This window comes from Lissotriton helveticus, chromosome 10 (genome assembly GCF_964261635.1).
Source record: "Lissotriton helveticus chromosome 10, aLisHel1.1, whole genome shotgun sequence".
Classification (NCBI taxonomy): Eukaryota; Metazoa; Chordata; class Amphibia; order Caudata; family Salamandridae; genus Lissotriton; species Lissotriton helveticus.
Window position 1 is genome coordinate 207,387,511 of NC_136071.1, and position 27,187 is coordinate 207,414,697.

At 46.9% G+C, this 27,187-nt stretch overlaps 1 protein-coding gene across 1 annotated transcript in view; it reads right to left on the reverse strand.

Moving 5' to 3' along the window:
- Positions 1-11,030: 11,030 nt before the first annotated feature.
- Positions 11,031-27,187, reverse strand: part of BAIAP2L1 (BAR/IMD domain containing adaptor protein 2 like 1) — a 558,841-nt gene continuing 542,684 nt past the window's right edge. Inside the window, exons 13-14 of the mRNA XM_078665168.1 lie at positions 14,121-14,161; positions 11,031-12,312 (exon numbers count right to left, since the gene is read on the reverse strand). Coding sequence (XP_078521294.1) covers positions 12,237-12,312; positions 14,121-14,161 — 117 coding nt within the window. The 3' untranslated portion in view covers positions 11,031-12,236. The remainder of the gene's footprint in view (positions 12,313-14,120; positions 14,162-27,187) is intronic.

Here is a 27,187-nt window from a genome sequence, read left to right on the forward strand (position 1 = left end):
GCAGAGTCAAGCTTCACGACATCACCTGATTGCTTCGCGACATCGCCTGGTTCCTTCCTGGTCACTGGCTAGTGACCCAGACTCTGTCCCCTCTGCTTTCAGGTACTCTTCATCCTCGATCCGCCCTTGGATCCACCCGGACACTTCCCTCCTGGTCGCCTGCAGCGTCTTTCTTCACGGCTCCATAGGATTCAGCTACGAAACCTGACACACTTTGACACCTATGCACCCGCTTCCTGTGGGTGAGGTAACACGAGTACTCCGGTGCTCCTGTGGGTATTAATTATCCTAGTTTTCAGTGGCTTTCTCCTAGTCCATCCCGAAGTGACCTAAAAGAACTAGTTTCCAATTCTTTCGTTCCCATTCTAACTCTATGGTAACTCGCGTGTGTGTAAAAACACTGCACACGCATCCCGTGGGCCTCCTGCTCCCTATCCTTTTGTAGTACAGCATAGCCCCAGCGATTCTCCAGGCCCTAGGCCTATCCGTTGTTCGTGACATGGTCCTTATACCACTATTTTAGTATATGGTTTGAAGTGCCCCAAGGGCATTACTGTATTTTGTGCAACTTATTGTATGATAATTAAGTATCTTGTTATGTGCTTGTGCCTCTGACCTCAAAGAGTTCAGAGGATTAATTTAGTAATAAATACATATATATTTTATATATATAACCTGTGTGGTGTCCTTTCATTTGGTATTAAAGGGATTGCAAATGGTAAAACAGCTGGCTTCACATGCCCTCTTGAGTTTAGCCTAAGACTGCTTTGTCCATGCTACCACTAGGATAGCTGGTCTATAAGGTTGACTTTACAACCATCACCATAAGGGTTGTTTGGACTGGTGAAAGGTGCTCACTAGAATAGTGAACATCATATACCAGGCCAACTTCTCACAAACCCACCTCCGGGGTTAGTATTGCTGGGGTATCTATTCTAAGGTATTGAATCTATAACTAATAGTCTCTTTCAGATGAGCAAGTTACTTACCTTCGGTAACAATATATCTGTAAGAGACATATATTAGTTATAAATTCCTTACCGCCCCGCCCCACCCCACCCCACCCATCCTCCCCGTTCTGCGAACTGACTTCTAGGGATACGTACTCCCTTCCAGGGCCCTAGTTTTGTGCACTAGTTGTCAGTGTCTTGCATGGCTCTGCGCTTCTGGCATGGAAAGTAGTGTCAGAACTGACGTCAGCGTGCAGGGGCAGCATCTAAGTAGACACCGCAACGTCATCCCGGCTACCACGATGCCGACGGAGGAGTCGACGGACGCCACCTACCGACGCACAAGGGTACTGCTACGAAAATATTTCTCCGGATCCAGTTTGACGTCTGGGGTAGTTCTAAGGTAAGGAATCTATATTTATTTTATGTCTTTTAAGGATATATTGTTACCAAAGGTAAGTAACTTGTTCTTTAATGTAAGTGGAAAACACGGTAGTGGGCAATACCATAGAACACATGGTCCGCACATACTGATCAAGGCTGATTCCTTCCGCACATACTTAACATCACGCCAGAACTGAAAAACTCTGCAGTCACCCTAGAGCTTCAGGCAGAGCTGGCTTTAGCACTGGTGGCGGCCTGTGTGACAATCTTTTTTGGTGCCCCCCATATGACCTCCTCCTCAGATTCCCTTGCTACAACCCTGCAAAAGTGCCCCTCATCTCTTCATAGCCCATCTGTCAAATACATTTCACTTGTTTTAAAGCACTGGTAAAAGCTGGCTTTACTAATCCACTCAGCAATCCACACAAAGTACATAACTGTTTTTTACAGCGGGCATATTAACCCTCCACGCTACTTTATGGAGAGTCAAAACTGCCACTAGACAAAACTCTGAACTCTCTCTCTAGCAGGAACATTGATCACAAGAATTATCTTGACATTTTTATTTCTGCCCGAAAGCTGGACACACAAGTTTGTCATGAGTCACAATGGAGCTGTGCTCATGACGAGCGGGTCTCGTCATAACGGCTCCGCCTCCCACGCGCGATTGATTCCTCGCCTATGAAGGAGAATGAATCAGTGGGCAGAGTCGTGACGAAACCAGCTCGTCATGAGCACAGCTCCACCGTGACTCATGACGAGCTGGTCTCGTCATGAGCACCGCGCTCACCCCCCCACCCCCCTGTACCATGGGGGAATTACCCCCGCAGGGAAGGGGCTAAACACAGCACCCTCCCCTGAAGTCAGTCCCCCCGCTAGGTCAACACCCAGTGCGGATGCACCAGTCCCACCGCTCTAAAGCCGGCCCTGGAGTGCATCATAATCAGCGGAACATCAGGGGAGTAAGGGATTTTAGTTTGTGTTCCGAGTAGACATCTATGTCAACAATGTCTTATGGTTACAAATTCCATTGTTTCATTAGCCCTGGGACGAGAGATGCTAAAGTAGTGCAACTCATTGATCAGTACCAGGTAGGGCTGGTCTCTTGTTTCTCTCAGTGGTCAGGTGCCTCTTGATCTGTTGTGTGAACCACTGTAACTGAGTATCTATTTAGTATGTCTCCAAGTTGGGGAACGCCAGCCCACTCATGCCCGTCGGCCGCTGGAGCATGGTCTGAGATAACTGTCTTCGACCGGAGCCCCATAGGAACGCCACCTGCATGGATTCAAGTTCTTTGAACATTGTACGTGGGATTTTAACTGGCAGTACTGTAAAGTAGCACAGCAGACGAGGTAAAGGTGTCATTTTTAATAACGCTACTCACCCTATCACTGAGACAGGGAGAGTGTTCCAAAAATCCATGCTCTGCTGCAAATTTCTAATCGTCTGTTTGACTTTGCCTTCCAGTAAGTCTTTAGAATCATGAAACATATGTACACCCAGATATTGGTGGGCACCCTTTTCAAAATGTCTAAGCCCCTCAGTGGGGGTGTACCAGCCTGTGTTGGAAAAAGGCACAACTTTTGCCAGTTCCCTCGCAGGCCAGAGACTCTACCAAGTGATTTAATAATTGTCTGGCTCCATTTAGATCATCAAGGAGTTAATTGGCATATAATGTTATGTTATTTTGAGTCTTATATAGCGCTCAGCTACTCCGAAGAGTGTCCCGGCGCTAAAAACCCGAAGCAGTACAGAGCATCCTATATGATGTTCTCCTCCCTCTGTTATAATTCACCGATACATGTCCCCCTCTGCTGCCGTAACAAGCCAGGGGCTCCATCGCCATTGCAAATAACAGCGATGACAACATGCCTCCCTGTCTCATAACGTGCTTCACGTCATAAGTCTCCGATATGTATCTCCCAGTCTTAATCCTAACCTTGCAGGCTGTATAGAGTAGTTTAGTCCATTCGAGGAATCCCCTTCGCATGTGGAAGGCTGCTATGACCTCGCAGATAAAGTCCTATTTAAGGCTGTCAAAGGCCTTCTCTATATCTAAAGCAAAAATCGCAGAATGTGAGCGAGAATCTTTCTCCAGAATTGTCAGGAGACAGCGGATATTAATCGCTGTATTCCTACCTTGAATGAATCCCGCCTGATCCTGGTGTATTGATCTAGGCATGATTGGAAGGAGTCTGGAAGCTAAAATCCTACTGAGTATCTTATAGTCGAAAATCAATATGGAAAGGGGGCGTTGTGCTCTTTTGTCCTGGGCCGACTTCCCAGGTTTCTGAAGTGGAACTAGGAGGGGCTCTCCAGTGGAGGCTTAAAGGGATTTTAAGGTCCTAGCCTCTTTGTATAGAATCCACTAATGTGGGTGCCAATATATCTGCGTATGTTGCATAGAACTCTACCGTGAATTCTTCAGTACCCAGAGTTTTCCCCCTAGCCAAATGCTTACTTGCTGCCCGTACTTCTGGTAAAGTAATGTTGCCACCCAGGATATAGGCCTTATCAGGAGTCAGAGTGGGGAGTTTCAAGGGGAAGAGGAAGTTTTAATTCCTCTGTCATAGCTGCACTTTCATATAGAGTAGTAGGTGTTAAATTTCCTATTGATATCAGTTTGTTTATACAACTTGACCCCTTGATCAGTCTCCAGTTCAACAATTACTGTACCCCATTTAGCAGGGTTTGCAAGCCATGCTAGGAGTTGTCCGGTTCGATCCCACTCTGCTTAGGCTTTGAGCATATAATTCCTGTAATCAAAATAGTGGAGTTGTTCTATGTGATCAGCCACCCTCTCCCTTGCCTCTAATAAGGCTGGTTGTAAATCCAGGGCATTTGGTCTTTTGATCTCCAGGGACCTCAGGACTGTTTCAGCTGATTCAACCTCTATCCGTAGGGTCTTATGATTCTCCACAGATACAGTTATACATCTGCCGCTCAAAGTTACCATAAACACGTCCCATTCGACGCTCAGTCAAGTTGAAGTGGCTAAGTTGTCCTCAAAGTAATTAGTAATTCTCTGGGCTATAAGATCCCTGTAGATTAGGTCTCATAAGGTCTCTGGTTTCAACTTCCAGGTGGTAACACAGGGTGGAGCAACTTCCCAGTTCAAATGCAGCAAAACGGTGTCATGGTCGGAGAGTGTCCTAGTGAGATATTCTACAGTATGAACTAAGTTGTGGACATCCGGAGTGTAAAGGAATGTGTCAAATCATACATGGAGATCATATAATGAGGAAAAGAGTAGTCCCTGGTCTGTGGGTTATGCGTACACTACGAGTCAATTAATCCCCAATCTTTTTGCCATTTATAGAAGACACTGGCGTTTTTTAAGACTGGGGAGTCATGTAGGGGTGGATGAGAGCAGTCTAACGCAGGGGTTGCCATACAGTTTAAAGTTTCCTCCTATAATAACATCTCCTACTAGGTAGGGAGCTAGTTTTCTGAATAGTTTGAAAAGAAACCCTGCCTTATCTGTGTTTGGGCATAAATGTTAAATATGGAAATGTCCCTCCCATCCAGTCGACCCGTGAGTAGTACATAGCGACCGTCAGAATCTAAGAGGTCCCATATATGTTGAAATGGGCACCCCAGTTTGATCCCTATCAGTTTCCCCCATAACGAACACTGAGTAGCGTGTATAGAAGGCATGGCCTCACCACCTCCTAGATATGGCTGCCTCTTCCTTAGCATCTAACTGGGTCTCTTGAAGGAGTGCTATGTGGACCCCTCGTCTGGCCAGGTATGAGAAGACTGTACCGTTAAGACATTGTGTGTATGCCAGTCACATTCCACGATAGCTTTAATTTAGTATGGGTAGTCATTCTAGAGGCTTGGGGTACACATTACAGTGTAATTAGCGGCTAGGTGTGAAAACACCGGTGCGGCTCGCCACTTCCTATAATCCATTGTGTTGCTCTGGTGCACGATAAGCAACAGCATCCCCAACATACAAAGATTAAACATCCCAACTCCCCAAGCCCAGGACAAGCATTGTACTTCACCCATCCAAACTAGTGTCAAAGAAATCTGTATAGGGTGTGCCCACTGAAATATAAATGGGGGATGCAAGGTGGGCGGGCGGCACACTTTCATTGAGTCCCTCCCCATCAGTGCATTTAAGCAGTTGCCTGCACTGACCACGTAACAGGTATATAACATATGAGCAGTTGGAAACACCAGCGAAATGGCAAGACAGCGCTTAATATCGCTCCGGCGCAGTTCATATAAAATCATCTCTGGTTCCTGGCGTCACCACCGGCAATTCAGGATCAGAGCCATCAGTTGAGCTTCCATCAGGTTCAGTTATTAAGACTTCATCATCTTTGCTCTCAGCTACCCAAGCGGAGGGGCGACTACTTTTGCACCAGGAAGGCAAGCAATTGCCTCCAGTGCTCGCTGTTAGCCTGTATGTATCTACGCTTTTGACAGTGTCTTTCCATGGGGTTCCATAAGTATATGCTGCTGCTGCTGACATTTGGAAGATCTTCCAGAGGTGCTTTGGCTGAACTCTACATGTGGGTTCTGTTCTATCAAGTCCCACGCTTCCTGTGGGGTGACAAAGAATGTACTCTGTCGGGTGTGACCACCCTGAGCAGGGCAGTCAAAAGCATTGTTTATATCATTCCCATCTGTCTAAGGTGGGTTTTTACTGCTAGGAAGGTGGCTCTCTGTCCTAGTAAAGTCCGGGAATATCATTATCCTGCTATTGTCAGCCGACAATTCTGGTGTCTTCCAGGCTTGTGCTGGTATACAGTCTTGATCTCTGCAATAGAGCAATTTCGCCACCACAGGACGTGGTGGAGACCTGGACGAGGTGGGTGGAACAGCACCCTGTGTGCTCTCTCAAAGGCATAGAAAGGCGACAAGTTCTCCGGAGCTAAAACTTCTGACCCACTTCTCCAGAAAGGCTACAATATCCCTGCCTTCAATTCGTTCCGGTATACCTATCACTCATACGTTATTCCCCCTACATCGATTTCCAGCGCTTTCCATTCCTTGGTCAAGTATCTGGACTTTCCCCTCGATGTCAGTCAATTTCTTGTAAAAGACTTAGCATTCAGGGTAGAGGTCTAATAGAGGTATTTCAGTAGTGATACTCATTCAGCGAGCCGCCTGTGAGCGTCTTTAAGTATTTTAAATTCAGCCCCCAATGTCTCAATATTCGTTTCTTGGGCTTCTCTCATGGAGGTGATTGCCTGAAGTAATTCCTGCAGCATGGGGCTGTCTGAGTCTACTCTGTTGTCATCATAGGTTTCGGGTCGTGCCTCTGAGTTTGTGGGCTTGTGCAGTGTGGAGGGTCCTATTCCCTGAACCTTTCTTATGGTCATTTTACCCATGGTAGTAGTGTTTGTGGGCTCTTGTAACCCTCTGTGCCCAATCGCAGAGCTCAGCTATAACACCGAGATAGGGTCCTCCGAGGAACACATAGATGTAGGGTTGCTGTTATCAAGAGATTTCTTGTCGGCAGGTAAGTACAGTTTTGCTAGATCGCTCATCCGCTCAGCACACTGCTAGAAGGGTTGGTACTCAGTTGCTATCCGAGTAAGCAAGAGGGGTGAGAAAGACAACACCTCCTCTCAGGGCATTCCTGTGCCTGTGGATATTCAGTTTCTGGTGTTGTGGTCCTCACTTAAGCCAAACCTCCCCAGAACCCCGGGATAGTCAGGACCCCCTATTGCTTTGCTTGGAAAGAGTCAGGGAGAGCACCAGAAATACATCAAATGGAGCTCCATATAGGCCAGGGTTTTACATCCAATGTTCGTCCTTGTTATTTCCGGGTGGGAGTCACAACCGATCCAAGTGATAGCCAGGAGAAGGGCATGCAGTGGTGGCTCAGTCGTTCATGGAACAAGTGTCTTTCATGGGCCTGTGATAGCCCGAGTGGATCTGAGAAAATAGCAGAAGGGTCTCGTGCCTACTCATCACCTTGCCATGCAGCCATAGCCAATTTGGGATGGAATCATAGAGGTTTATAAGTTCTAGTGAGCGCTTATGAGTTATGATTAGGGCTCCCTGTTTTCCATTTGAACTGATTTTTACAGATAAATACAGACAGAAAACCATTTATTTTCCTGTCTGTATTAATTTTAAAATGTGGATAAAAACGGAAATTGGGTTATTTTTTTGAGCGATTCTAAATGCTGTCAATCATGACTATCAGGCCAATAGCTCTGTTGATCTAAAAGTAAGAGGGTTAAAACAATAAAATAATTTTAGTAAAGAGCCTTAAACAGCAATATATATGCTTGTATAAGAAAACATGCACATTTTAATATCAAGGTTGTGCATATTTTATCATCCGAGTGTTTTTATATGACTGAAAATGGTCAGTCTTTCAGGCAGGAGTGCATATTTATCAGACAAATAAATGTGGAAATACACTCATTTCAGATTCATTTTGTCACAAAACCCAAAATATATGTGGATAAATACAGATACAATTATTAAAAATAAATATGGTTAAATACAGACGGAAATGCTAAAAAAATAAATACCATCAAACCTGGAGCCCTAGTTATGGTGTAGCCAGCCGTTGGAGAGGCGGTGGGGGCTGTTGACTATGTCCAGGACTCATCAAATATGTAGCGACTGCGGTCTTTCAGTCGTACCTGTAGTGAGATATGCAGTTTTGGTGCAGGTTATGGTTATGTGCCTGTCGCCCACAGATTGTGGGTCCAGGTGATCAGGTCAATATCACCCAGTGAAGGAAAGAGTCAGTAGGTGGTGCGCTGATCTTGGGGCTCACTCCTACCTCTCGGTGGCCCTCTTCGTGTGTCCCCACTGGCAAGTCCCCAGGAGGGGTCTAAACCTGTCCTGGAGTAACCAGGTCACCACCTAGCAGACCCTATTCTCCAAAGGCCCTCTTAAGTGGTACAGCACATCTCGGAGGGACCACTCCCAAATTCTCTTCCGCCAGGTTCCAGCACCGGAGGCAGTCAGGCTCCCTCGCCCGTGGGATCTCCTTCCAAGCATGCAGGCAATCTAGAGCGGAGTCTCTCTGATGCCGCGGTCCTCTGTGAACCCTCGCCGCCGCCGCCATCAGCCCTGCTCATCTCTGGGTATACCTAGGAAGGTTGATGGTAGGAATGGTAACGCTGAGGTAGGGCCCTGTAGAGGGGGGCCATCAGGCCTGCATAATGCAGGATCCCCCACCACCGGGGCACTGAAGGCACATCGCAGAGTCTCTGCTCATTCTCTGCCCCGGGAAAGCCCACGGGCAGTACTAGTCTCCCTCTCAAGCACTGCTGCCATTTTCCAGTGCGCCATCGGCACGGACAGAGCTCGTAAGGTCGTTCGAACTGACTGGATTTCGTGCCAATCCAAGATGAAAAATTATGACACAAAAGAGGCCAGATGATATTGGGGGGGCGGGGGAGGAGGGGTTTGGGTGACTCAGCAAGGATATTGGGGCTTTGTAATTGAAGGATGCACAGGATTTGCAGGAGGATTCCAGTGGGCCCTGGCAGATCCCAGAATTCCACAACTGCTCGTGCATCCATCTTGGCCATGGCCCTAACATCCACCCTTTCAGTTGATTCCGTACTTAGAATGGTCTACCTTTAATATAGAAGCCAGAATGGCCTTTAGGACTAACTGGATCGCTTGAAGCTACCAAAGCTTTAAATGACTCTGCTCCACCTGGGATCCAAGAACTCTGGTTTTCTCCTCTTCTAGGAGACCTCCCCAACTCAGAGATGATTCATCAGTCACTAGTGTTAGCTCCAGAGGCAGCAAGGAAAATGGTCTGCTGTGCATTGGATTGGGAAGGCCTCCAGGGTGGCCGTGGGACAGAATGTCCCCGGTAAAAGGAATCATCTCCACTAGTCAGATTTAGGCATGTTTCTGGAGAACCCCAGCATGGACAATAAAGGCAGTGTTTTCTGTAGGTGGGCCAAGGCGAACTGAGTCGAGCATGCATTAAGCAGCTAATTGTTGAGGAACAGAAATAAATGTAAGCCTGACCTTAAAGAACAAGCTGCAGATTCCCAACCTCTTGAATATTCCACAGCTGTAAGACTTGATCCAGAAACTTTTAAGAAGTACCTCTGGGTGCAAGAAGGTGGTGCCATGAGGCTCTGCACTGACATCCTTCCTTTCTGGAAGTGACTTTTGGAGCTTATATAGGCACCACTCCTGCGCACTGACTTCTGAAAGGCCCCCCAAGGGTGAATCCTGGGTAGATTCTGGAGCGCCAAGCAAGCCAATGGTGTTTTACAAGTCAATATGAAGTCCAGCATCTGTACAGTGAGGAGCAAGCAGATTTTCTATCCCCTGGTTGTCATTCTCATCATGTGGAACATATTGGATGCCTTGAATGGCATTCAAATCAGATCCCAAAAATGTCTCCATCTATGGGAAGTACTGCTGCCTAGGCAGAGAGAGTTGAGGTATCCCCAGCGCCGGCGGCAGAAAGAGCTAACTTCACCTGGGGTCACCTGTTGCTGGGGAAGGACCAGCAAGCGGAAGTTAGACTTTTTGAGCAATGTGGCAGAGGTGGCCAGAAAGCATGCCTGAAGGACGCAAGACCTTTTTGAAGATCTGCAGCCGGCCTCCTTCAAGGTCTATTTACTGCGGAGACGATGATGGCCCAGGAATGCAGACTGTATTATCTCTCTCAAGATTATGAGTGTCTATACATTGATGAGCTCTGGATACACTTTTTGTACTTGTATGTTGACTTGTCTTTCAGCTTAATTTTTTTACGTACCTGAAGGAGCACACCTCAAATGAGATCATTCCATTTCATAAGTCCCACAATGTGGAGCCTAACCTCCCATTCAATGATGACTTTCGGGTGAATGAGGGAACACTTCATGCAGGACTTGGAGTCATTATTGGACCCAGCATCATGTGGGTCCGTTGTCAACATCTGCTTTTGACATGTGTGGTATGATTTGAATGCGGTCTTTGGTGGGCAACATCCCTGCACACTGCCAAAACAAAATTGTAAGATTTGTGTAAAAAAACAAATTGTTTGGAGAAGAGCTCCAGATACGTCTCTTCAGGTGCAGAAGCAGAGGAACTGATATCAGTGCACCACGTGGCACCTTTATGTGGCTTTGTGTGATCATGTCCGAGGAGGGACAGAGGTTTATGGCACCACCAGTGGTGAACAGGTGATATTGTAAGAGATTCCAGCTGGTGTCGAGGAGATTCACTAGGTGAGGAATCCGCAGTTCAAAGCATCCATCAGAAGAAAAGAGTTTTATGATTCTAACTATTTAATACAATAAATAACTGAATTGTTATCTTGTGATTTCCATTCTGAAGTTCAACTAAAATAGTGATACGATTCTCCTGAATAGCAGAAGTCGGAAATGTATGCATGTTATCACTTCATTAGTCTGCTATTTTGAGGAAAATTATAATTGGAACCAAAAACCATGTTTTTATAACCTACACTGAAAAACACTAAATGGAAATACTCTTTCAGAGCACCGATTTTAATTTACTAATACACTGGCTGAATACATAGACGTTTCTATCGGTTAATCTTTGATCCTTTATTTAACATTGTTTTGGCGTTATCCAATGGATTTGCAGGCAAATCTTGAACCCCAAAACGCCATAGAAAAGTTCAGAATTCTGGGTTTATATGTATTTATTTGTAATTTTGAAATATTAACCTATGAAAGTGTTTTAAACAATTTTCTTCCACCTGATCGCAAAAAAACATGCAAATAATGGTGCATTTTCAACAGTATAAATATTTATTGCTGTTTTCATCATATTACATAATTTACTTCAACAAATGACACCAGCCACACAGTAACAGTTTAGGCATGAAACTCAAGGCATTAATTTCTGAATTTTTGGTATAATGAAGCATCTTATCCATATGGCCTGACCCCTGATTTGCAAAATGGCATTTCAAAACGGAAACTGTGGAATAAATCCGTGATTCTGCTTTACAATAGTTAAAGAAGGAGTTTAAAAATAGGACTGCTAATAATTACAGCATTTTTAAGTTTTCTATACAGTATATCAACACATTTTCTAGAAAAACAAATAGTAAAATTATGCAGAAGTAGTAACTAAATCTAATGGCTTAGCTCAATTTGAAGACAGTATAGATTAACTGAGAGAAAATGCCCTCTCAAAATTCTGGTACTGTACAATCATGTAAACATAATAAAAAACAAAGCAAAAGATTTGAGAAAAACAATCCTCTGTTGCAGATCAGTCAAATTAAACTGTATTGGCATATTAATGTGATATACCACTTAGCAAAGCAAAAATATATCTTTGATCCTATACAGGTTCTTCTTTAAAAAAAATATATCCAATTCCTTAATGGACACTGACAGGATTTGGGGCAATAGGAACATGCGCTATGTTACATGATGTAAATGTTGTACTCCTGAAAGTGCTCACACATGCATGCAATCAGTGCACTGTTTCCATTTGCAGTCATTATTATGTATATACATACACATTAGTAACTGGAAGGCTTGCATAAAACACCTATTTCCAAAACGCATACTAGAGGAAACATCAAACAATCTGCAATAACGACTCTGGGACATTGGAATGTAATAACTTACTGGGCTGCTGTTTAGTATGCTACCGACTGGTACGAACAGTTCAATTAATAAAAGTGTAAATTAACCATTTACAAATCAAAATCCAAGCCACTACACGCGCACCCAGGCCATGATACGGAATGGTACACCAGTTTCATCTGAATTGGAATGAGGAAGAAGGTATGTCACTAAACAATACAACGGATAACATAGCTCCAAAGTCATACTAAGAGTAATTGGGATTTGCCAGCTCGGAATTCCTTGCCCACATAAAGGGCAAAGACCATGCAATCCCATGTGTCTATGTGGGGGCTTTGGATATTTTTTTTCTATTTATTTATAGATTAAAAAACTTAAGGGTCAACTTTTTTCATCGGATGATTGGAGCTGATCTATCATTCGTCACTGTGGGTCGAAGCTTCACTGTAGCAAAAGGATTTTCTCCACTGTAAAAAATAAAAATTAAATCTCAAATTAGTGACAAATATACGAACGAACAATATAACAAACAATCATCACAGTGCAATTTTTTTTATAAACTGCAAAAAAAACAAATGAGAACGTCTCTCCTGCTGTTGTATTTTCTTTGCTTGTCTAATTTACATTAAGAAATATATTTAAAAAAACAATGTACACATCATAGGACTATTCTTTACATTGGCGCTAGTCAATACCTCTTGGATCTTCTCTGCCAGAAACACTATAACACAGAGACAATTAATAACAAGAGCAACTGGCCAACTCCAAAGTTAATACAGATAGCTAGCAGAACATTAATGTGTCGCCTTTTTCCTTTACAGCACCCGGTTTTCACTATCTCTTGAATGCCCTTCTTCAAGTCTCCTTCACTTCACCACCTCCAAACACACATTGCACACACACAAATGCAAGCTCTACATTTCTTATAATTCTCCTTGTCAATATTTTTGACAAGTATGCAACTTCTCACACATTTGCCCAGAATCACAATTGCTACTGGAACACTTAACCATTGGTCTGTGTGCTGTGCAGACAGGCCAAGGATTGGATGACTATGTATTCTGAACATCTTTCTGACCCACTGCATTTTTCCTTCTTTTTCCTGCAATTTCACACCTTTATTGCTCATCATATGGTGTAATGCAGGCTTAAAAACTATTCATTATGGCTCATCAGTGTATCTCCAGGAAAACATTTAACCCCTGATGTGCTATTGCAGGGTGTTGCTCATCATAAGGACAGATGGACCACGACACTCTGTACGAAATTTTGATGGACAAAATACATCTATGAAAAGTGCGTCAGGGTTGACACATGCAGTGGGGAATTATTCTAGTATTTATGACTATCAATGAAGATCCTACGATACAGAGCCCACTGTTTCACCAGAGACACTGGACCGCCCTAGCACCATACATGCTACACAACCAAGGCAAAATGGCACATGTTCACACTGGAGAAACTAAACCCAGCCTCTGTGAAGGCAGCTCCAGAATGTCAATCTAAGCTACAGTCCCTCTGCACATGTACGGAGGGAGCAATCTTATCATCAATCCCCCTGCCTCTTCATTTGCACTACAGTAGGGGGCACCAGTGGCGTAACAAATCCAGTCCGAGACTCTCAGCCCAGGGAGTTGCCAGTGCCAGAGGGGGCCCCGGAGCTTGCCGCCCCCCCCTCTCTCACACACACATCGTGGAGGCCTTTGTTACACCATTCTGGGCAGACTGCTAATTATCTCAACAAAGAACTGAAAGAGCACGCCCTCAAACATGAAGAATCTGCATTGTCCACCCCTTCAAGCTGACATCATCTTCAAAACCTGCTGCACCATCTTCAAAGAGCAAGAAAGGGTGTGCAACATACCAGCCATAAAACCTAACATGAGGCGACCAAGCAACACAAAAAGACAAGATATCAATGGATTAGACATAAACAAGTACACAAAGGGCAAAGTAGAAGTTAAGCCTTCTGCTACTGTGCACAGAGGGTATGGAACAACATTCAGCCCACATCTCACTTGCATTTTCACTCGTGCTGTTCAGAAAGAAGTGATGGCCCAACTCTTCTTGAAACCATATAAACCTTAATACGGCCCAGCGGTCTAAGGCTTACAACATTTAAAAAACGCCCCTCCCTCCCTCTCAAACTATTGTACACAAGTTGAATAGTCCGTCAGTCCCAGGACTCAGCTGCTTTTTCTATTCCCATTGCTCCCTAGTTCGGCTCAAGCAGCACATTAATACATAATATTTTATTTTAAGTGTACGCTTGTACCTCAAAAACGGGGGTTTCATGAGTCCATTTGCGTTCGGTTGCTGTAAAAGAACAATGAATGACATGTATTAAATTACTGGAAGCCACATAATCAAAACATTTTTGGAAGAGCTCGAAGGGTTCCATGTGTATAAACTGAGTGTATAGCAAGCTTTTTCTGGTAGATTCAGTATCTGCCTGTGGATTCCTCGCCTTGTGAATATCCCCCTGCGTCAGCAACGCTCGGAAAACTCTTTTGTAGCACGCCGGCGTGGACGACGTCACAGGAGCACGGCCTCGCGCGCGACTCCGGCTGACGTCACCGACTCCTTATTAGGCCTATGTCGGTGTGATGACATCAGTTCCGCCCTTTTTTCCGTGCCTTCGAGGCACCCGGACGGACCAATGACAGTAGATATACATACATACAGTGTACATAGTACATACAACTCAAAACTGCACACATAGTGCGAAGCAAGGGTATGAAAAACTCAATATATATACAAATATAAATACAAATATACATAAAAATACATAAACCCAGGTATAGCAGAGTGGACAACGGGGAGGCGGGTGGGGTCAGTGAGGAATCCACAGGCAGATACTGTATCTACCAGAAAAAGCGTTACCGAAGGTAAGTAACTTGTTCTTCTGATAGATACATCTGCCAGTGGATTCCTCACCTTGTGAATAGAGTCCCACAGCAGTCCCCTCTCCCAGAGGAGGGTGGCCACTCTCCTATACCAGAAAATCCTGGAGGACAGAGCGCGCAAAGTGGCCGTCCCTCCTCACCTCGGCATCCAAGCAGTAATGCTTGGCGAACGTGTGGAGGGAGGCCCAAGTCGCGGCTCTGCAAATATCCTCAACGGGTACACCCCTAGACAAAGCAGATATAGCAGACTTTGCTCTAGTAGAGTGAGCTCTTATACCCTCAGGAGGGTCCTTACCCGCCAGGGAGTAGCAGATCTTGATGCATAATATTATCCATCTTGAAAGAGTGCGCTTGTGCACAGATCTTCCTTTCCTGCAGTCAGCAAATCCAACGAACAGCTGGTCATCCAACCTGAACTCCCTTGTTCTGTCCAGGTAGAAGCTCACCCCCCTCTTAGGGTCCAAGCGATGAAGCCTCTCCTCCTCCTTGGAAGGATGGGGGGGAGGATAGAAGGTAGGAAGGGTAACAGACTGCCCCAGATGGAAAGGAGTTACCACCTTAGGCAGAAAAGCAGCCCTGGTCCTGAGAACCATTCTATCCGCATGAATGGTCAAGAACGGGGGCTTAGAGCTAAGAGCTTGAAACTCACTAACCCTCCTTGCCGAGGTAATTGCGACCAGGAAGACCGTTTTGAAAGACAAAAGTCTCAAGGGACATGAGTGTAAAGGTTCAAAAGGAGAACCCATCAAGAATGTAAGAACAAGGTTCAAGTCCCATTGAGGTACAATAAAAGGTGTAGGAGGAAATTTATTAGTAAGGCCCTTAATGAAACGTAAAACAATTGGAGATTTCAACAAAGAGGGCTGGTCAGGCAAACAAAGGAAAGCCGATAAGGCCGACAGATAACCTTTGATAGTTGCCACTGCAAAACCCTGCGGGGACAAAGAAAGTGTAAATTGTAAAATATTGGACAAACAAGCCCTTAAAGGGTCAATGGACTTCTCCCCACACCAAGCAACAAATTTAGACCACCTATAAGAATAGATGGACTTGGTGGAATCACGCCTGGCTGATAAGATGACATCCACCACATCGTGAGGGAGAGAAAAAGAACTCCGGTTGCCCCGTTCAATCTCCAGGCATGAAGGTGTAAGGTCTGGAGGTGGGGGTGTAGAACCTGCCCCTCCAACTGGGAGAGGAGGTCTGCCCTGTGAGGGAGACAGAGCGGCGAGCACGAGGAGAGGAGGAGAAGATCTGTGTACCACACCTTTCTTGGCCAATCCGGGGCGATCAAAATAACTTGGGCCCGGTCTTGGCGAATCTTCCTCAGAACCCGAGGAATCAAGGGTATGGGAGGAAAGGCGTAAAGGAGTTGCGAGTCCCAACTCAACTGAAACGCGTCTCCCAGAGCTCATTGCATCGGAAACTGGAGACTGCAGAACGACGGGCAGTGAGCATTCTCGTGAGTGGCAAACAGGTCCACCTGAGGAGTTCCTCACGTCTGGAAGACATGACGAACCACCACCGGGTGAAGCCTCCACTCGCGGTCGGCCGAGAACTGCCGACTGAGACTGTCTGCACGTATGTTCAGAACTCCGGCCAGATGATTTGCCATCAGACAAATCTGATGGTCCTGAATCCAGGACCAGAGACGCAGAGCCTCTCTGCAGAGACAATGCGACCCTACTCCTCCCTGCTTGTTGACATACCACATCGCGGTGGTGTTGTCCGTCAGGACTTGAACCGACCGACCGACCGCGAAGGGAAGGAAGGAAGGAAGGCCTTGAGCGCTAAACGTATGGCCCGCAATTCCAGAAGGTTGATGTGAAGCAACCTTTCCTCTGGAGACCAAAGACCCTTGACCTCCTGGTCCCCCAGATGTGCACCCCACCCTAGAGTGGATGCATCCGTTATCACTGTGGCCACCGATGGAGGCAGCTGGAAAGGCTTTCCTTGAGACAGATTGCCTTCCACGCCCCACCAAGACAGATCCGCCGCAGTTTATCTGGAGATCCTCACTGACTCCCTGAGATCTCCGTTGTGCTGCTACCACTGCCTGCGGAGAGGCACCACTGGAGTGCCCTCATGTGCCAGCGTGCATGGTTGACCAACAGAATGCAAGAAGCCATCAGACCGAGCAGACGAAGGACCTTCAGGACTGGAACGACCGCTCCATTGTGAAATAAAGGAAACGTTTCCTGTATGTCGCGAATCCTTTGAGGAGGAGGGAATGCACAACACACAGTAGTGTCCAGTACTGCACCTATGAACAGGTTGCGCTGGGAGGGCCCCAGGTGAGATTTGGGTAGATTTATTGAAAAACCCAACCTGTGCAACAACTGAGTTGTCTCTTGCAAATGATGGAGCACCTTCTCCGGCGACTCTGCCTTGATCAGCCAGTCGTCTAGATAGGGGAACACTAGAATCCCCGACCTTCTGAGATGTGCCGCCACCACAGCCATCACCTTGGTGAAGACCCGAGGCGCAGTAGTAAGTCCAAACAGAAGGACCGCAAACTGGTAGTGTTGCGAACCCACCGTAAAACGGAGATACTTTCTGTGAGACTTCAGGATCGGAATGTGAAAATACGCATCCTGCAAGTCGATTGACACCATCCACTCTTCTTCCAGCAGCGCTTGAAGAACCTGCGCAAGGGTGAGCATCTTGAACCTCTCCTGTTTGAGATAGAGGTTCAAAACCCTGAGGTCCAGGATTGGACGAAGTCTGCCATCCTTCTTGGGAATCAGGACATACCGGGAGTATATATATATATATAAATCTTTATTCGGCTTGTTCACAGTGGAAAAAACCATAAAAGAACACAGAATAACATACATTTATAAAAATACACAAGTTACAGACAATTCAGATAAAATTCATTTCATAGTTAAAAGAGAGAAAGTTATTCAAAGTGTGCAAGGTGCCGGTTGTGATAGATATGACATGGTTTTTTTTCTTTTTTTTTTTTTTAGAGGTTTTTTCTATGTTTCACGATACACTTTAGAAAGCTGCTGACAAAATAACAGACATTCACTGTTTCTAACATTTGTAGTCTTAAAAGAGCAGGTCGACACTGTCTCAGTCCCCAAGATTTGAGTATCGGTAAAAGCCAGATCTTTCTATGGGCTTGATGGTATTTACAAAGCAGGATCACATGCAAGTTCGACTGCGCTGATAGTCCGTCGCAGGAACAAGGCGGCAATATAGCGTCCCAACAGTTTTGTGTCGGAAAAGTGACCATTCTAAAAAAGATGTTTAGCCTAAATCTCGTAATTAACATTCTCTCGTAAGTTGTTAACTGTAATTCAAGATACGGGTGAATGACAAAGGCTACTTGGATCATGTTTGCATGGATCACTGCCGTTTTCGAGGAATTGGACGCAAGTCTTAACAGTTCGAGGTGACTTAGTGCTTTCTGTTTCAGATCTTTTTTTGAAATGTCCGTAATGGAAGCCGGATCAAGATAATAATTCTCAAGGCCTAAATCATTGAAAAAATTCCTGACATATAAGAGCCACTTTATTTTCAGAGAATTATCCAGACTCATTGAGTCTGCGATGATAGCTTGTGACAAGGCATTTTTATTTGACAACCAAATGCGGCGCCACAGCATCAGAGGTTCGATTTTAATTAGATCCTCCAGGTAAGGAATGGCTAATTCTAGGTGCATTGCGTAAATTGAGGTGCCTTTGGGGGTAGCTAACAAAAATCTTAAGAAGGTGTTTTCCACCTTCTGGATGGGACTGGTGTCTGTATACCCCCAGACTCCTGCACCATATGTTGCAATTGCCTGGCATTTGGCCTTGTATATCTTGAGGAGCTCTACTGATGGTCTTTTGCCTAATCTCTGGGAGAAAGATATTAATGCGGCAATTGATCTCCTAAATAAGAGTGCCCTAGTGTTAATTGCTTGCTTCCAACTAAGTTGATCATCTATCATGACCCCCAAGTAGGGATAGTGGGGGGTACGTTCTAGCTTTTGGTTATTCAGCAGGGTAGGGTATGTACGTTTTCGACCTCTGCCAACTGTCATGACGAACGTTTTTTTCACATTCACCTTTAAATCTAAGTTGCCCATAAAGGACGTGTATCTGCTCACTGCTTTCTGGAGTTCTCTGGGGGTTCGTGCTAAAATAACCGCGTCGTCCGCGTAGAGCAGGGCGGGGACCAGGCGGTGATTTATGCGTGGGAGGTCCTGGGCCCCCCTCAACATCTCCCCCTCTAAGCCATTGGTGTAGAGAGAGAAGAGGAAGGGGGCCAGGACACATCCCTGCCTGACCCCACGCTCTACACTAAACGGGGACGTCAGCTCACCATTAACGCCAAAGCGAACTCTGGCTGTGGCCCCTGTATAGAGCTCTCTGAGGAAATCCAACAGGGGTGGATCTACTCCTAATTGGGCTAAGACCTTCCACAGCTTTGTGTGTGAAACACAGTCGAAAGCTGCGGAAAGGTCTACAAAGACCATATATATTTTGGTAGGGATGGCCTGTGTATATTTCCCCATTATTAGGGTGAGGTTGAGGACCTGCTCCAGGGTACCAAAGCCTTCTCGGAAGCCAAATTGGATATCCGAAATTATGCCCCTGTCCTCAGTCCACTGCTGGAGACGCTCGAGTATCACTCTCCCCACTACCTTTCCGAGCGAGTCCAGCAGTGAAATGGGCCGGTAGCATTTTACGTCTTGCCGGTCCCCCTTTTTAAAAATGGGGACCATTATTGACTTTGTCCAGGAGGTTAGAATTCCCTCACTCGCTGCTGCTATACATACTCTAGTTAAAATAGGTGCCCATAGATCTTGGTTGCTTTTAAAAAGGTCCACCGGGACCCCATCGGGTCCTGGTGCCTTACCTGATTTACTGCTCTGCAAAGCATCTATGAGGTCTGGAATGTCAAAGGGAACCAGAATGGGATAGTTCACATTAGGGGATAGGGATTCTGTTGGTAGGGTATTTTTAAAAATTTCCCCAAAGTGAGAGACCCATGTATTTTCGTCGATGGCGACCTCTATTTTCGGGGTATCCTTTTCTGTAAGGTACGGGGATCTGACTGTACGCCAGAACAGGTCACTGTTTTTTGAAACTGCGCCTTGATGGAGATCGTCCCATAGTTTTTGTTTAAGTTGGGCCGTTCTCATCTTTCTTTCCCCTATATATTGGCGCCTCAGGAGCTGGATCTGGACCACATCACGTGGGTTATTTTTAAGTGCAGATTTTAGCTTTGATAAGGCCACTGTGCAATTATGATTGAACCACTTTGGTTTGTTGTCACGATTTGACTTAGGTTTTGAAGTAAGTAGGTCCTTTATGACATCTAATATTAAGTTAAAATTTCTAAGGACTTCCTTATGGCTAGTTGTAAGATCCAGGCATTTCACTATATTAGGATAGGACCGAGTTATTAATTTTTTCATTATGTCTGCTGGGTTGATTTTGGCCCATTTAATAGTCAGTCCATTGTGTTTACCAACCTGGATCCTATTCTGCTTAAGGGTGATCGCCATCTCCAATTTATGGGAGGCATTAGCTGGCACGGATAGTGTTATTGTTAAGGCTGCATGGTCGCTGAGAGGGGTGACTGTGACCTCAAATTCCTTCATCTTCGTCATTAGGTTTTGGGAAAGAAATATAAAATCTACTGTGGTCTTGTGTCCTCTACCCACATAAGTCGGAATAAATTCGTTCGGGTCTGCTTTTGAATGATTGGCAATCTGAAGATCCAAATCTGATAGGGCGATATTGATTATATTTCCTAGTTTGGTGTGAGCGAAGTGGGATAATGGAGCGTTAAGTTCGTCCACTATCCCACAACACACCAGATCAGGAGCTGTGCAGGGATGGAGATTAAAATCACCTCCCCAAATTATATTGGTTGCCTTATTTGCAGGGCTCCGATGATGAATTTGTTTCAATTTGTCTGTTAAAGTGGTAAGAAGAATTATGAAATTTTCATCGGACAAATTGTTATATATGTTAACCAGGATGATTGTGTCCTTATTGGGAAGGGTTAGTGCTAAGATTTGATGATTGGGGTCCTGGGAGAGTGTGGCCACCTTGTTAAAAGGTAGGGAATTTGAAATGTAGGTAGCGAGACCAGCTTTTGGTCTACCCATAGTACTGGTTGTTGCTGGGACGTTATAGGTTTTGTAGCCTTGTAGATGTAATTCTTCTACAGACCATGTCTCCTGGAGACAAATTATTTGATTTGGGGTTAGAAATTCCTGCGCTGAGCCATCGTTGATTTTATTTCGTAGGCCCGCAATGTTCCAATAGGATACCATAATATGTAGGGAATCATCGCCAGAATCTGCTTCTAGGGTTGTGGAATCTTTATTACCAACAGCTTGGAAAGTGATAGCAGGCTGTGGCGAGGAAGATAGTTGAGTATTAGTAGAAGAAATTTCTGATAATGGTCAATCGACCAATTCTAGGCCACTATACCTATTATTTAGCGGGATGTTAAGCCATGGGTCCCATCGTGATTGTTCTCTATGTGGGGGCCATTGCGTATAGGGTCTTCTGTCATCCCACCTTCCTCCCTGATGGCGATGTCTCACTGTATGCCAGGAATAATCTGGCTCATAATGATTGGGAGGACCGTGATATCGGATGTTTAATTGGTCGTCCTGCCTAGGGAAAGGGATGGACCAAGGAGGTTCCTGCTCCTGTATGTATCCGTCCACTTGCCTAAAGGGATAAAAGAAGGAGAGTGACTTGATCTTGATTCCTCCATTTGGGGTAATGTCTTCCCAGGCACAAACATAGTCCGCTATTCGAGGATCCTCGAAAGTGATTGTTATGCAGTCCCCAGGAATTGTTTTTCTAGTATTACCCACCCACGGTACCCTGGCTACAGATCTAATTCTTCCGCGCCAAGAAGATGGAATTGGGCGGTTGGTCTGGAGCCAATGCTGGGCCTTATTTTTTAAGGACCAGACCGGTTCTGAGGTAAGATCTGTTAATTCAGGAACTCCAGCCATGACCACCACGTAGGGTGAGGCCTCAGGAGGGAACTCTGCTGGGAGTCTTGGAGGACCAGGATTCCTCGCAGTATTCCTCTTGGACCTGTCCACAGGTGTTTTTGGCGGTACGGGTGGAGGGGGTAGGGTTTTCGTTGCTGTTTTATTCGAGTTTTTCGCTGGGGTTTTATTGGCTGTAGTGGTAGGTGCCTTCTGGGTCAAATCAGTGGTCGCGGCCGCAGCTGGGGCGGTCGAGGCATTTGTTTGTTGTAGGCTACTAGTGGAACTTTGGGCTGACGCTGTTTTTGTGATTTTAGTCGAATTAGTGGTGTTTTTGTTTATGGGCAGGTTTGGGGTGGTTATTCGGAGGGTCTTTTGTTGTGGATTGGGCATAGATGGATTAACATTAAATACATTAGTGTTGGTTGGTTTATTACTGTTATTACCAGCCGGTTTTTGAGGACATGGCGGAAGGAACTGCTGTTGATTTTTTAATAGTTTAGAGATTTGCGATTCTATGACTGCTAACCTGTGTTCTAAAGGTAGTAAAGCATGTTTAACTACATTAGCTATGCTAGGGAGAGTTAATTCCTGGGCCTCAGCCAAATTCAAGTCAGCTTCAATTTGTTTAGTGGGTTGAGGGTCCAGGATTATCGGGCAAGATAGTTCCTTCTCTACCTGATGGACTGATGCTAGGATCTCAATATGTGACACCCTATCGTCTTGAATTATTGGAATGATTGGTGATATTATCGGGTTTACTGTTGTATTTGGATTTCCGGGTGCCCTGTTTTTGCTAATTGCTCCCTCCCTCCTGCCCCTTTCAATTCTTTTTTCTAGTGAGGAAATTTGCACAGATGTTGTTGGAAACAGTTCTGGGGTTTTCTCTAGGTCATAGCTAAGTTGAGAATCCGCTATTTGAGAGACTGACAGATCTACTGTATTTGGTAGGCTGCGTCTCTCCCTAATCGGCACCAACTCAGCATTTGAAGCTACTAATGTTGGAGATCTAGCTTCCGCCAAGGTACCTAATGAGGATCTTTTTGCGAATGCCAGATCTAGGGAGACCCTTTCTTCGATTATTGATATACTTTCATCGATGAGCGTGTTGGCCTTCGCTAGAAAATCGTCCATGGGGCCGAGCATTTTGCCCGCTGCAGTGGGGGCTTTGGTTTTGTTCCCTCTCGTGAGGACCATTACTATTACTATTGAGTTATGGATCACAGGGGATGCGTAAAATAGTACAATGGGAAAGAGTCAAATTAAAATATAAATATCAGGGGGGTGGCCCAGTCCAGTCTCTACCAGCCTCTAACGGCCTAAAACGGCCCGGTCTTTGCCCGGGTCTTCGCCCGGGTCTTCGCCCGGGTCTTCGCCCCGGGCTGCGACCCGCGGCGCGACCCGCGGCGCGTTAGAGGCTGCGTAAAAATAGAGGGAGGAAGGGGGGCGTGGCCGCCGGGGGAAGAGGCGCCGGCTGCAAGGAGCGGTGGTTCCTGGGCCTCGCAGTCCCCCGGTAGGCTTTTCCAGGGCACAAGCAACGCACTGCAACCTGGGCGGGTCGCGCTGAGAGCGAGATGAAGAACTGCCGATTGCAGTCACGCTCCCACCAGCCGACCTCCGCCTCAGGGAATGCGGGTTGGGAGATGGATAAAAAAGCAGTTCCTCAGTTGGACACAGAAAGCAGGTCAGTGAGCGGCACCCGCGCAGCGGGTGGCGCGAAAGGTTTTTAAAGAGCGTTCAGTTCAGTGGGCGTGGCCGCCGGGGGAAGAGGCGCCGGCTGCAAGGAGCGGTGGTTCCTGGGCCTCGCAGTCCCCCGGTAGGCTTTTCCAGGACACAAGCAACGCACTGCAACCTGGGCGGGTCGCGCTGAGAGCGAGATGAAGAACTGCCGATTGCAGTCACGCTCCCACCAGCCGACCTCCGCCTCAGGGAATGCGGGTTGGGAGATGGATAAAAAAGCAGTTCCTCAGTTGGACACAGAAAGCAGGTCAGTGAGCGGCACCCGCGCAGCGGGTGGCGCGAAAGGTTTTTAAAGAGCGTTCAGTTCAGTGGGCGTGGCCGCCGGGGGAAGAGGCGCCGGCTGCAAGGAGCGGTGGTTCCTGGGCCTCGCAGTCCCCCGGTAGGCTTTTCCAGGGCACAAGCAACGCACTGCAACCTGGGCGGGTCGCGCTGAGAGCGAGATGAAGAACTGCCGATTGCAGTCACGCTCCCACCAGCCGACCTCCGCCTCAGGGAATGCGGGTTGGGAGATGGATAAAAAAGCAGTTCCTCAGTTGGACACAGAAAGCAGGTCAGTGAGCGGCACCCGCGCAGCGGGTGGCGCGAAAGGTTTTTAAAGAGCGTTCAGTTCAGTGGGCGTGGCCGCCGGGGGAAGAGGCGCCGGCTGCAAGGAGCGGTGGTTCCTGGGCCTCGCAGTCCCCCGGTAGGCTTTTCCAGGGCACAAGCAACGCACTGCAACCTGGGCGGGTCGCGCTGAGAGCGAGATGAAGAACTGCCGATTGCAGTCACGCTCCCACCAGCCGACCTCCGCCTCAGGGAATGCGGGTTGGGAGATGGATAAAAAAGCTGTTCCTCAGTTGGACACAGAAAGCAGGTCAGTGAGCGGCACCCGCGCAGCGGGTGGCGCGAAAGGTTTTTAAAGAGCGTTCAGTTCAGTGGGCGTGGCCGCCGGGGGAAGAGGCGCCGGCTGCAAGGAGCGGTGGTTCCTGGGCCTCGCAGTCCCCCGGTAGGCTTTTCCAGGGCACAAGCAACGCACTGCAACCTGGGCGGGTCGCGCTGAGAGCGAGATGAAGAACTGCCGATTGCAGTCACGCTCCCACCAGCCGACCTCCGCCTCAGGGAATGCGGGTTGGGAGATGGATAAAAAAGCAGTTCCTCAGTTGGACACAGAAAGCAGGTCAGTGAGCGGCACCCGGAGTAGCATCCCTGACCCCTCTCCTGCTCCGGAACCACCTCTATCGCACCCTTTCTGAAAAGAGCCAGGACTTCTTCCTGCAAGAGGAGCAGGTGGTCCTCCGAACAATAACCTTGGCAAAGAGGGTAATTGGGGGGAAATTCCCGAAAGGGAAGAGCATACCCATTCTCTATGAGATTGAGAACCCAAAGATCTGATGTAACCGATTCCCAATCTCGTAGAAAATAGGTAAGCCGACCCCCTACAGGACCCGCATGATCCAGAATGGTGGATCTAGGGCTGCTTTGCTGATGTAGGTGGGGGGTGGGTATTAGAGGAGGAAGTTGAGGAAGAGGAGGCTTGACGACCTCGGGCACAACCCCTTTGTTTACCTCTGTAGGACTTGTACAAAGGATTCTGCTGTTGCTGCTGCTGTTGGTGGTTCTGCCTATAGGCACGAAAAGTAGACCTTCCAAAACCCCTGAATTTCCTGGTGGAAGAGCCTCTAGCCTGTAAGCCCAAAGACCTTGCAGTCACCCTGCTATCTTTAAACCTTTCTAGGGCAGCATCAGCCTTCTTCCCAAAAAGGCCAGTACCATCAAAAGGCAAATCCATCAGAGCAGCCTGGACATCAGATGAAAATTCAGACGATTTTAACCAAGCGGCCCTTCTAGTGGGGACTGAAGATCCCATTATTCTAGCCACAGAGTCCGCCGTGTCCATGCCACTCAGAATCACCTGGCGAGCTGCAGCCTGCGTGTCAGACACAACCTCATTGGGATTCTTCCTATCCTCCTCCGGAAGATTAGATGATAACTGCTTAACCGTGTCCATCAAAGCATGTACATATCTGCCCAGCAGACAAGTAGCATTTGTCGATTTCAAGCCCATGCTACTTTGACGAGAATAATTTTTGGGCATTCTGATCCAATTTTTTCGAGTCCTTATCACCTGGAACCTGGGGAAAAACACCAGCTGACCTCTTTGAACAAGCCGCCTGAACAACCAGACTTTCTGGTGAAGGATGGGAAGTTAAGAACTCAGGGTCACCAGGTGCCACCCTATAGCATCTCGCCACAGTTCTAGACACCGCAGGAGCAGTCAGAGGCTTTTTCCAGACTTCCATTATTGGTTCAGTAAGAGCCTCAGTGAACGGGAGAGTCGGCTCAACAACAGAAGAAGGTGAATGTAGAACCTCAGTAAGGATGTTAGATGTAAACTCTACAGAAGGCAAAGTCAAGTTCCGCGGTTCTGCAGCCTTTTTAATCACAACATGGTATGGAGCCACATCCTTAGAGGGTGCATCAAAAACTGCAGGCAACCCCCACTCTGGTGAAAATTCCAAACCACTTGCACTATGCAGATCCTCAAAATAATCTTCCTGATCCTGAAGTTCTCCTTCCTCTACTTCTGGATCCTCATACTCCTTCTCTTCCATGAGACACTGTGCTCTATGCCTCGACCACTCCAACCAAACCGAAGTCATCGGATCCGGTAATGACTCCGACGGAGTCGGGGCCGGCGTCGAGTGAGGAGCTGGAAGAGCCTGAGGATGGGAAGCTGGAACAGGCGTCGAATCTCGAATCCGATCCCGAGGTCACTCCGGAGTCGGCGAAGCCGTGTGCGGAGTCGATGACCTCGGTGGCGCCGAACCAAGCCATGGTGGATATGGCATCGGTAAAAACGGCAGAAAAGGCGCCGGGCGTAAGCTTAAGGAACGCCCAAGTTGTAAGATAATGGACTCATGGGACCAGCCGGTGCACCAGTGGGGTACATTGCCCTGGCATACACGCCATACATTGCATTAAGGAAATGCGAGGGGTCCAGGAAACGGAAGGTACGAACCCACTGGCTGCCCCAGAGGAGGCTGCACCGGAACCGTTTCTTCTTGACCCTCCTGTTCTTCTGGGTGATGCACCGGAGACGCCGGAGCCTGAGGATCTTCAACGTCATCCTCCTCATGCGCAGAAGACTGACACGGATCCAGAGTCGGATTCGGTTTCGGATCCGGAGATGGCCCTCGGGACTGAAAAGGTGAGGCTACACCTTCATGCTCACGAGATGGTGATGGAGACATGAAGTCCTTATGATGCTTACAAGATGAAGACCTCTTCTTCGAATCCGACTCCCTGCCGGAATGATGCCTCGAGCTATGCTTCTTCCTCTTATGTTTTTTCTTCGAGGATCCCGAAGCATGACCCGAAGCTGACTTCGACGCCGACTCCGATCGGGATCTCGACCTCGATTTCGACTTCGGCTTTGACCTCGAGCGTCTGGATCTTGACCTCGAAGACCTCTTGGCATCCTTTCCTTTTACCTTGGCCAGAAGTAGTTTAGCCTCTCGTTCACGCAGAGCCTTCGGGTTAATTTTGGAAAAGGATCGACAGCCTCCGACATCGTGGTCCGAGCCCAGACACCACAAGCAATCATCATGCGGATCGGTTATGGACATCATCCTGGCACACGAACCGCACTGCTTAAACCCTGTCTTCTTCGACGACATCTTCGGCGAAAGACAGTGGCTCGAGAAAGATACAATAACACACAAATAGCAAGAAAGTTACTATCCGCAACACAAGAGATCC